General features: G+C 48.8%; 1 protein-coding gene and 1 long non-coding RNA gene across 3 annotated transcripts in view; one reads left to right on the forward strand and one right to left on the reverse strand.

The window, feature by feature from the left end:
- Positions 1–2171, reverse strand: part of LOC125166248 (uncharacterized) — a 141578-nt gene extending 139407 nt beyond the window's left edge. The window contains exons 1-2 of the long non-coding RNA XR_007152414.1: positions 1997–2171; positions 1310–1490 (exon numbers count right to left, since the gene is read on the reverse strand). This is a non-coding gene — a long non-coding RNA (uncharacterized LOC125166248). The remainder of the gene's footprint in view (positions 1–1309; positions 1491–1996) is intronic.
- Positions 2172–3186: 1015 nt separating this feature from the next.
- Positions 3187–10235, forward strand: SLITRK5 (SLIT and NTRK like family member 5). 2 transcript variants are annotated; one of them, XM_047860083.1, is made up of 2 exons: positions 3187–3263; positions 5847–10235. In XM_047860083.1, exon 2 carries the CDS (start codon positions 5855–5857, stop codon positions 8729–8731), a length of 2877 nt encoding a protein of 958 aa, XP_047716039.1. In that variant the 5' UTR covers positions 3187–3263; positions 5847–5854; the 3' UTR covers positions 8732–10235. The 2 variants fall into 2 exon arrangements, with proteins under 2 accessions (XP_047716039.1, XP_047716030.1); XM_047860074.1 differs by lacking the exon at positions 3187–3263 and adding an exon at positions 5312–5444.
- The last annotated feature ends 814 nt before the right edge of the window (positions 10236–11049 follow it).

The raw sequence follows: 11049 nt of genomic DNA on the forward strand, positions 1-11049 counted from the left end.
CATGATGGCTTCTCAGGCTATCCTTAATATTGAGTAAGTGGTAGAAAGTTGTCATCACTTATTTATTTGAACCACAAGAAATAAACTGGAATATTGTTTCTAACAAAACTATAACCTAAATTAATTGCTACCATGTTTAAAACTTTTTAGCTCAACAAATTTATTTTTAATTAGGAAATAAATCCTTTAATTCGAAATCAAAAATTAAACTGAATTGTGATATTAAATACAATTTTGAAGATTTATGAAGCAATAAAATAATGAACTAAAACTATACTACAGCTATTTTGAAAATTCCAATAATTGATTAAACCATGTTATACCCAGAATTTCTATGGAGTTTGTCTACATCTAAAATTATGTCTGTGATAGAACTTAATATTGATATGCCAAAAGTTTCCAAGTTTAAGTAATATGTAATTTTTAAAACATGACAATTTAACACATTCATTTAAAAATATAAAAGCAATTTCATACCTTAAAAATAAATTTTCTAAAATATATAATGTTAGAAGATGATGACTAAATACAATATACGGTAACCAGACTTTAGTGGATGAAGTTTAAGTTCTCTGTTTATATAAAGTACCTGTGGCAAATGGCTCTCATTCCCCAGCCAAATGTTTCTAAATTTACAGGAAGTTCTGTTATAAGATTTTATTGTGTTATTCAATGATGTTACAGATTACTTTGTTTCTCCCTCTTTTGTATATGCCTTGAATTTAAACAAAGTATGTATGGATTAACAAAAATATTTGCAAAACAGATTGAGAGGAAATTTCAAGAAATGCTGCAAAACCTCAGGAGGCTGCAAAATTCACCACCTCTAGAAAACTCCTAATTCAACACAGACAGAGGATGTAAAAAGATGTTTGTGTGTGTGTGTGTGTGTGTGTGTGTGTATGTATATACATATACATATACATACATACATATATATATATCAGAATCTCTATAATCCTATCTTTAATCAAGATATAATACCACAATAGCATCCCAAACGTTACCAAGAAGGAGACAATATCAATTATGTTTAAGATGATCCCAAAAGAACATTAATTCATAATTAATCCCAAAATAAAATAGATGAAATATATTTAAATGGTAAAACTTCCCGGTTATCATAGGAACAGGCACATGTTCACTCAGCCTCCATTGGGCCACGTATTATGATCAACTTTTTTTCTATACCTGGGAAGGACTGCAGGTCTAAGTATTACAAACACTGGAAATATGCCTTATGAATGTAAAGACCCCCCCTCTGGGGTGGAGGTGTCTGGTTTCATAGGCGAGAGCCAGGAATACTTACTGTAGAGATGATGCTAGTGGAGTTTAGCAGGTGACTCTTCAAGAAACTCGCTTTCTATCGATACTGCATTTATTTAGGGGTCTCCAGCTTTTTAGTACACAACAAATGTATTCACAAACATTCTTTCTGAAAGTCGTTAACATTCCCTCGCATAGCCCAGACATACCTATAAAACGTAATTCTTAAAGAAAATAAAAAAAGCATTAGCGCCCTTGTTTGCAGCTAGGATGAACCACTCCCTCTTCCAGGGTCCTTTAGAGTTAAGTACAGAGACAGAAGCAGGGGCAGTATCATTCTAAATGGTGGGAGGAAGGCAGGCGATCAGCACAGGGCTGGAATCATCTGTCCCTGACCACCAATAAGCCTGGCACTGTCGGGGTTATTTCCACTCCTCCCTTTTTGAATCCAAGGATTGCACAGTCCCACGCTCGAGTTACGCACAGGTTCCAAGACTCTCCGTCTCCCACGAATGTGACATCCAAGGGGGCTCCGATTGCGCCGCCCGAATCCAGGGACGCCTTCGCCCTCGGCTGCCATCTATCGGCCACCGAGCGCCCGCTTCGCCCCGGGCCCATCATGTCTGCTGCAGCTTGGCTCGCACCAGCGGCGCGACAATAAACAAGTGCATTGGACGGGGCCCTGCGCCCGCGCTGGAGCAGATGTCTCAGAGACCCCGGTGATGCTTACCGTGTTGCCACATCTTCAGCGCCCGGGAGGGAAGAAGCGATTTTCTCTGAGTATTTTAGAGCCGCCAGGCTGCCGGGACACGCCACAGGCGTAAAACAACGCTGCTCCTGTACCCCCCCTAGGCCCCCTAAAGGATGTCGGAGATAGAGAGTTCCAAATAATGACGATCGTGCGCCGCATCTGGGGAAAGGATGAGAAAAACCTCTGCAAACACCGGGAGCGATGAAACTGCCAAGAGGATGCGGGAACCGTACAAATACTAATTAGGGGCCGCCGCGGCGGTGGACAGAGAGAGGGGACAGCGGCGGCGGGATCCCGGCGCGGTGGTCGCCACTACGCGGGGGGTGGAGGACGGCGCAGGAGCCGTAGCCACCCCAGGAGTAGCCAAGGGGCTGATGCCACCTTTGCTCGCCCCCTCACTACCATGTACAGTGTGCGCTGCAAGAAGAAGGCGGGCGATGCATGCACACCCCCGCGCCCCGCTCCCTCTGGCTAGTCCCCAGGCGTGCGCCACTGACCAGGGGGGAATGTGGTGAAGACGGCGAGGAGGAGAGCTGAGGGGGGAGGGGAGGGGCGGCCAGCGCGAACCCAGGCCCGAGGGTTCGTGGAGCCGGAGGCTGGAGGGGGCGGCGGCTGCTGCTGGCTTGGAGAAAGTTGCCCCTTATGCAGATGGCAACTGTAAGTACCCGCCTGGGGAGTGCCGCGTTGGGTGCCCGGGACCCTGCGATCGCGCGGTGGAGCGGGTGGGAACGAGTGTGCGAGTGAGCGTGAGTGTGAACGGGAGCGATCGCTCGGCGGGGCTGACCGTCACGTTGGAGGGGCCGGCGGTGCCTGGCAGCCTTCACGTCCCCTCCTCGGGTTCCGCGCCTCCCCCCCTCCACCAGCTCCCTCCCCGCCCCGCCCGGCTCCTGCTCCCGGCCCCTACCGCCAGGCGCCTCTACAGCCGGTCCTCCGCCGCCCCCTCCTCCTCCCTTCCCTATCGGCCGCTCGCGATCGCCCCCTTCTCCCCCGCCCCCACCCCGCTGCCCGCTTCGACTACCGCGGAGATTGCCGGGGAGAGCCGTTTGGGGAGCCCCGGAACCCGCGGTCGCCACCGCGGCGGCGGCCCCGGGCTGGCGGCGTCCGGGCGCCTCTTTCCTCCCGCCGCTCGGACCGCACAGCTCGCCGCCTTCTTGCCCTGCCTGGGCTCCGGAAACCCAATGCACACCCCAAAGAGGTATTTTTATAGGGCGGCTATGATGAGTGGGCCCTGGAGATGTAAAACGGGGTAAGTCGACCGTTTACTTTGCAAAAGAGGCTCGTGTGTGTGTGTGTGTGTGTGTGTGTGTGTGTGTGTGTTCGTGTGGCAGCGGGATGGCTAGCATTCCCTCTCCTCCCTCCCCTCCTTCCTTCTCTTTCCCTTCCTTCGCTTTGGGGCGGAGTGGGGGAAGGGAGCCTCGCGTCCTGGAACTCCGGGTGCTTCTGCCTGGGCCGCTGTGGGAGCAGCTGTGCCCAGAGCCACGGGTCGGGCCTGGGTGCTGGGCTCCAGCCCACGCAGCCCCACTCTGTGTAATGCAGGGATGTGCAGGGCGATGGTCTAGGGTCTAAATTCTTTGGGGGCAAATACAGTTCCTCCGCCCCCGTCCTCCAAAAAAAAAAAAAATCAGATAATCTGAGAATGTGCAACGCACTCGCGAATTTACATCGGAGGTGCGTTTCCCAGTCAGAATGTCAGCCCTCCTCGGCTCATTCAACTTTATTTTCTCAAATTTTCGGGTTCCTTTGATGGCAAGGGGGAGGGGAAAGAGAGTGGGGTGAGAGGAAGCTCTTCGACCCCGGCTAACCAGAACTGAATTAAAGTTGTAAACGCTCGAGTTTAATACCGGCTGGTCACAATTTGCGATGGGCTGTCTGAAAGGAAGGGAGGTGAATGGGGGCGGGGAAGTCGAGGGAAGGAGGGGGAGGGGACCCAACCCCCGCTGAATGGATGTGCAGATTTCATCCTGTGGAGAACTGAATTTTCAAGGTAAACGTTTGCTTTCCATAGGGGGTGTTTTTTCCGCTTTTAAGCTAGGAGGCGTTTGCGGTTGCGTTGGGAGGTTGGAGATACTTGTGAGGCTTATACACTGTGATTCCGATTCGTCTCGACACGTCTGGGTTGGCCACACGTGAATGATTCTCAGGCACACTTGCACATAAGCGTGCGAATGCAGGGGCTCTTAATAACGCGGGTCGGAGCCGGCCAGGGGAGCGAGGCTTGAACCCGTGGCTCAGAAACGTCTTGGCTTTAGTTTTGGTTGTGATTCGACATCAGACTTCGGTGCTGATGAGGCAAAGGCCAGCTTGACTGGAGAGGAGGCATGGGTTCCCAGAGCCCAGCATTTTTACCCAATTCCCGCCTCCCCCCCCGCCCACCAGCCCCCCCCCCCACCCGCCGCAGCCAACACAACACGCACTCACACACTCTGACCATTTGTGTCCTTTCCCTTCTGAGTACCGCTGTCGACCCGAAGTAGCAAGTCCAAGGAAGCCTTTCAGAGGACAAAAAGAAATCCAGAAATAAAAGGGGGAGGGGGTCAGATCGATTCCTTGAGAAGATGAAATTCGGCTATTAAAGCACAGACCTATGTTACTTGCTGTTCTCCCTCCCTTTCTAATTCGCGTTTAATCAGCCCGAGTGCCTTTTTCTCTTGGGGGGGGGGGGGGGGAGAAGAAAAGAAAAAGGAAAAACAAAGAAAGTAAAAAAAGGAAGGGGAGTAAAACACTGACACTTAAATGTAAGAAACAACTCCAAAGATGCTGGCGATGCCGGCGAGGTACTTAGTTGAGTCCAAATCCTGCTAATCCAGGAGCGTTAGTGTTACATTCCGTGGCAAACGGACGCGGAGCGGGAGGTAAGGGAGGTAAGGATGGTCCTCGGTTTACTTTTAGCTGATTCCCGGTAAGCGGCAGGCACGTCCTCTTTAAACTCCGGGTATCAGGAGGTGTGCCGGGATTGCGGATGCCTTCGCTGAGTTCTTTGTAATCCTTCGTGCAGAACTGTTTCTGTGGCTCAGAGATGCGGCTTGGTAGCGTCGCTGACATGATCAATGAGGAGAAGTGGACGCAGGGCGCTCTCAGAGAAGCGCTGCTAAGTGGCACCGTGCATGCAATTAGGACGTTGATGTGCTTAAAAGCGTGGTAGTGAAGTCCACCATCAAAGGAACGCGCTCTCCTTTTTCTCCACACTCAAAGCTCCTGAAGACAATTGGTGATTTAAGAGCTTCTTCTGGGTCCTTTTGATGCATTATCTTACATCTCTTTTTTGCCTCTGAAAAGTGTTCTTTAGGTTCCCACCCTGGCATTTCCAGCGACGGTTTAAAATAGCCCAAGTATTGTGACTCCTTGCTTTTCTGTGAAAATGGGAGACCTTCACGGTGAACTGTTAACTGAGGAGGTTCTGAAAGAAAGGCAGACGGGTTTGCTATAGGTGAGGTGGGGAACCTTGTAAAATGGTGTTTCTTTTCTCTTAAATTAGAACCATGAAACTGAACTGACAGCCATTTTATGTATATTTATGGATTGGTTTTGAAAAGAGGGGGGAGCAGGGATAACACTAAAATGGGACTTTATCTAACCTGCCCTTCTCTTGTAAAGGGCAGCATATTTCTGTCGTACTCATTAGGAAATGAAATCAACCTTTAAATCAAAATGAGTATCAGATAATAGTAAAGTCTGGAGAATGTCGGTGTTCCACTGGGGGGGGGGGTCATTCATATCCCCTCCTTCTGGATTTCAGAGAAATAGTAGTAGGGAAGAGAGAGACTTTCTTCCCAATCCCTTAAATTTTTGTCATATTATGTTGTTTCCTTTTCTCCTCTCTCCCTTGCAGGAGGTAAAATGCACACTTGCTGCCCCCCAGTAACTTTGGAACAGGACCTTCACAGAAAAATGCATAGCTGGATGCTGCAGAGTCTAGCGTTTGCTCTAACATCTCTCGTCCTTTCGTGTGCAGAAACCATCGATTATTATGGGGAAATCTGTGACAATGCATGTCCTTGTGAGGAAAAGGACGGCATTTTAACTGTGAGCTGTGAAAACCGGGGGATCATCAGCCTCTCTGAAATTAGCCCTCCCCGTTTCCCAGTCTACCACCTCCTGTTGTCTGGAAACCTTTTGAACCGTCTCTATCCCAATGAGTTTGTCAATTACACCGGGGCTTCAATTTTGCATCTGGGTAGCAACGTTATCCAGGACATTGAGACTGGGGCTTTCCACGGGCTGCGGGGTTTAAGGAGATTGCATCTGAACAATAATAAACTGGAACTTCTGCGAGATGATACCTTCCTCGGCCTGGAGAGCCTGGAGTACCTACAGGTCGATTACAATTACATCAGTGTCATTGAACCCAATGCTTTTGGGAAACTGCATTTATTGCAGGTGCTTATCCTCAATGACAATCTCTTGTCCAGTTTACCCAACAACCTCTTCCGTTTTGTGCCCTTAACGCACTTGGACCTGCGGGGGAACCGGCTGAAACTTCTGCCCTATGTGGGGCTGTTGCAGCACATGGATAAAGTTGTGGAGTTACAGCTGGAAGAAAACCCCTGGAATTGCTCCTGCGAGCTGATCTCTCTCAAGGATTGGTTGGACAGTATCTCCTACTCGGCCCTGGTGGGGGATGTGGTTTGTGAGACCCCCTTCCGCTTACACGGCCGGGATTTGGACGAGGTGTCCAAGCAGGAACTTTGCCCAAGGAAACTTATTTCAGATTATGAGATGAGGCCACAGACGCCTTTGAGCACCACGGGGTATCTACACACTACCCCAGCCTCGGTGAATTCCGTGGCCACTTCTTCCTCAGCTGTTTACAAACCCCCCTTAAAGCCCCCTAAGGGGACCCGCCAACCCAACAAGCCCAGAGTGCGCCCCACCTCTCGGCAGCCCTCCAAGGACTTGGGCTACAGCAACTATGGCCCCAGCATCGCCTACCAGACCAAATCTCCGGTGCCTTTGGAGTGTCCCACCGCGTGCACTTGCAACCTACAAATCTCCGATCTGGGCCTCAACGTCAACTGCCAGGAGCGCAAAATCGAGAGCATCGCGGAGCTGCAGCCCAAGCCCTACAACCCCAAGAAGATGTATCTGACGGAGAACTACATTGCGGTTGTGCGCAGGAGCGACTTCCTGGAGGCTACGGGGCTGGACCTCCTACACCTGGGCAACAACCGAATCTCCATGATCCAGGACCGCGCTTTCGGCGATCTCACCAACCTGAGGCGCCTCTACCTAAATGGCAACAGGATTGAGAGGCTGAGCCCGGAGTTGTTCTATGGCCTGCAAAGCCTGCAGTATCTCTTCCTCCAGTACAATCTCATACGTGAGATTCAGTCTGGGACTTTCGACCCGGTCCCAAACCTCCAGCTGCTATTTCTGAATAACAACCTCCTGCAGGCCATGCCCTCAGGCGTCTTCTCAGGCCTGACCCTTCTCAGGCTGAACCTAAGGAGTAACCATTTCACCTCCTTGCCCGTGAGTGGAGTTCTGGACCAACTCAAGTCACTCATCCAAATCGACCTGCATGACAACCCTTGGGATTGTACCTGCGACGTGGTGGGCATGAAGCTGTGGGTCGAACAGCTCAAAGTGGGTGTCTTGGTGGATGAGGTCATCTGCAAGGCGCCCAAGAAGTTTGCGGAGACCGATATGCGCTCCATTAAGTCGGAGCTGCTGTGTCCAGACTACTCTGACGTGGTGGTTTCCACGCCCACGCCCTCTTCCATCCAGGTCCCGGCGAGGACCAGCGCGGTGACCCCCGCGGTCCGGTCGAACAGCACCGGGGCCCCCGCGGGCTTGGGCGCGGGGGGAGGTGCGTCGTCGGTGCCCCTGTCGGTGTTGATTCTCAGCCTGCTGCTGGTTTTTATCATGTCCGTCTTCGTGGCCGCCGGGCTCTTCGTGCTGGTTATGAAGCGCAGGAAGAAGAACCAGAGCGACCACACCAGCACCAACAACTCCGACGTGAGCTCCTTCAACATGCAGTACAGCGTATACGGCGGCGGCGGCGGCGCGGGAGGCCACCCGCACGCGCACGTGCACCACCGCGGGCCCGCGCTGCCCAAGGTGAAGACGCCCGCGGGCCACGTGTACGAGTACATCCCCCATCCACTGGGCCACATGTGCAAAAACCCCATCTACCGCTCCCGAGAGGGCAACTCCGTGGAGGATTACAAAGACCTGCATGAGCTCAAGGTCACCTACAGCAGCAACCACCACCTGCAGCAGCAGCCGCCGCCGCCGCCGCCGCCGCCGCAGCCGCAGCAGCAGCCCCCGCCGCCTCTGCAGCTGCAGCCGGGGGAGGAGGAGAGGCGGGAAAGCCACCACTTGCGGAGTCCCGCCTATAGCGTCAGCACCATCGAGCCCCGGGAGGACCTACTGTCGCCGGTGCAGGACGCCGACCGCTTTTACAGGGGCATTTTAGAACCAGACAAACACTGCTCCACCACCCCCGCCGGCAACAGCCTCCCGGAATATCCCAAATTCCCGTGCAGCCCCGCTGCTTACACTTTCTCCCCAAACTATGACCTGAGACGCCCCCATCAGTATTTGCACCCGGGGGCAGGGGACAGCAGGCTGCGGGAACCGGTGCTCTACAGCCCCCCCAGTGCTGTCTTTGTAGAACCGAACCGGAACGAGTATCTGGAGTTAAAAGCAAAACTAAACGTTGAGCCGGACTACCTCGAAGTGCTGGAAAAACAGACCACATTTAGCCAGTTCTAAAAGCAGAGAAACTCCCTGGGAGCTTTTGCATTTAAAACAAACAAGCAAGCCGACACACGCGGTGAACGCATTTGATTAATTGTGTTGTTTCAACGTTTAGGGTGAAGTGCCTTGGCACGAGATTCTCAGCTTGGGCGGAAGATACTGAAAGGGTGTGCACTTTCCTTTTAATTTTTACACGTGGGGGAAACATTTGTGTAAACTGGGCACATCGATTTCTCTTCTCTTCTCTTCTTGTGGGGGAGGGGAGCAGAAGGGTTTACGGAGGGCCGTTTGCTGCGCAAGTGACTTGCTAAAGGTCGCGGTGGTTCTTGTGGTGGTTGGAAGTGCCATTAAGAACGGTGGAAGATGGCAGCGCAGAGATTCTACTCTTCCTCTTTTGTTCCCTTTCCCTCCTCTTCTTCCCCGCGCCCCTTTAAGCCATGGGTGGGTCTAAATGGCTTTTGTGGAGAGATTAGCACACCCCAACTTTAGTAGAAAGTTTGTTCTCTCTCTGTCCTTCCCCCTCCCCCTCCTCTCTCTTTCTCTGCCTCCCTGCCTTCCTCCCTCCTATCTCATTACTTTTCCTTTCTTTTTAAAGGATGTGTTTGTATGCATTCTGGACATTTGAATTAAAAAACAAAAGTATTGTGATCTGGAAAATGATCACCATAGATGTGGACAAATCATTAAAATTACAGAGCTATATGATCCATAATTGATTAGTCAAAATAACTTATTGATGAAATATACAAATATTTTATTGTAGCACCTATTTTTATATACACATTTAGCATTTCTCTTTCCTTCACTATTTAGCCTATGATTTTCACAGAGGTGTCGCACTATATTAGGACCTGCATTTCCAAAACAGGAGTGATATCAGGAAGGCATTTTAAATCACTAAAAATGTGGAGAACTTAATGGGAAAATCGTAAAGCCAATGCAACCCACCCGATTGGATCTGTCATTTAAAAAAAGAAAAAAATAATAACGGATTGTATCCCAATGTATAAAGGAAAAAAAAAATTAGGGCAATTAATTGGGCCATTTGAGTAAGAATCGTGTGCAAGTTTCTGGTTTTATTAGAGAAGATTTAAAAGTATTTTTATTAGTCAACCAAAATGATGTATTGATTTGACTACTATTGTAGCCGATTTTTGATTGTTTAACCAAACCCAGTTGCATTTGTACAGATCCACATGTACTGGCACCTCAGAAGACCAAATGATGGACTGTACAAATCTCTATACGATGTCTTTATCCCTCTGGGCAGCAAGCAATGATGATGACCACAAACAGGATCTCTGTAAGATGGGGCTACTGTTGTTACAGTCTCATATGTATCCCAGCACATGTAATTTTTTAAATAGTTTCTGAATAAACACTTGATAACTATGTCAAATATGAGGGACTGAAGTAATGATTACTTGAGGTGCAAAAGACGTAGTTACGTGTGATTGACTGAATCTCCATTATTAACAATTAGGGCATAGTAGCTAACTTTTATTCCTAATATGAAAAAATTTCCCCAATTATCAAATTTGAATATATGTATATATGTAAAATTCTCCTTTGCAAATTCAGGGAATTATGTTTTCCTAAAGGTGGCATTAATGTCTTTATTAATGAAACTTCAATTGTATACTTTCTTTCCTTACTGAAGTTTTCTTCTAATACATGGACCGTGGTAAGTAATATATTGCCTATTCATTTTTCTCCCAATGATATATATTTTGTTATGTCAGTATTATTTATTCAGTCTACAATGCTCATAGTTTCCTAATTTCCCCGTATTCCCATAGTTTTCCTAATTTTAACTTGTGTAAAACTACCTTCAATGATTATGATGGGTACTTTATCTCAAGTTGATCTATATATCCTAAATGTTCAAAATGTTGGTGGGTGTAAGCTGTTCACCTCTGAGGAAGGTTTGCCAATGAATTTAGATTAGTATTTAAGAGTAGGAAATGTTTGAGTGAATCTGAAACTTAAAGAGCCATGTGCTTCATCGCTATTAGTGGATCTTCCCAGAATCTCACCTGAAATGTGTAAAATATCAAGGGCTGTTCATGAACTTTCTGTTTAAGGAACACTTTCCATGGCATTCTGCCACAAAGAGGCAGCATTCACCCATGAGTAAATTGACAGTAACTGCTTGAATTCAGATTGAACAGGTGGTAACAATTTCCCTGAGGAATTAAAAAAAAAAATTAGTAATGCTACATCGGTCAAGTGAAGTAAACTATCCCCATTCTGTGTAACATCTTCCCTTTCCCAAATTTTTTTCAAAGGGGAAAGGAACAAGCTTAAAAATGCCATGATATTATCATGAAAAA

Source organism: Prionailurus viverrinus, chromosome A1 (assembly GCF_022837055.1).
Source record: "Prionailurus viverrinus isolate Anna chromosome A1, UM_Priviv_1.0, whole genome shotgun sequence".
In the NCBI taxonomy this organism is placed as follows: domain Eukaryota; kingdom Metazoa; phylum Chordata; class Mammalia; order Carnivora; family Felidae; genus Prionailurus; species Prionailurus viverrinus.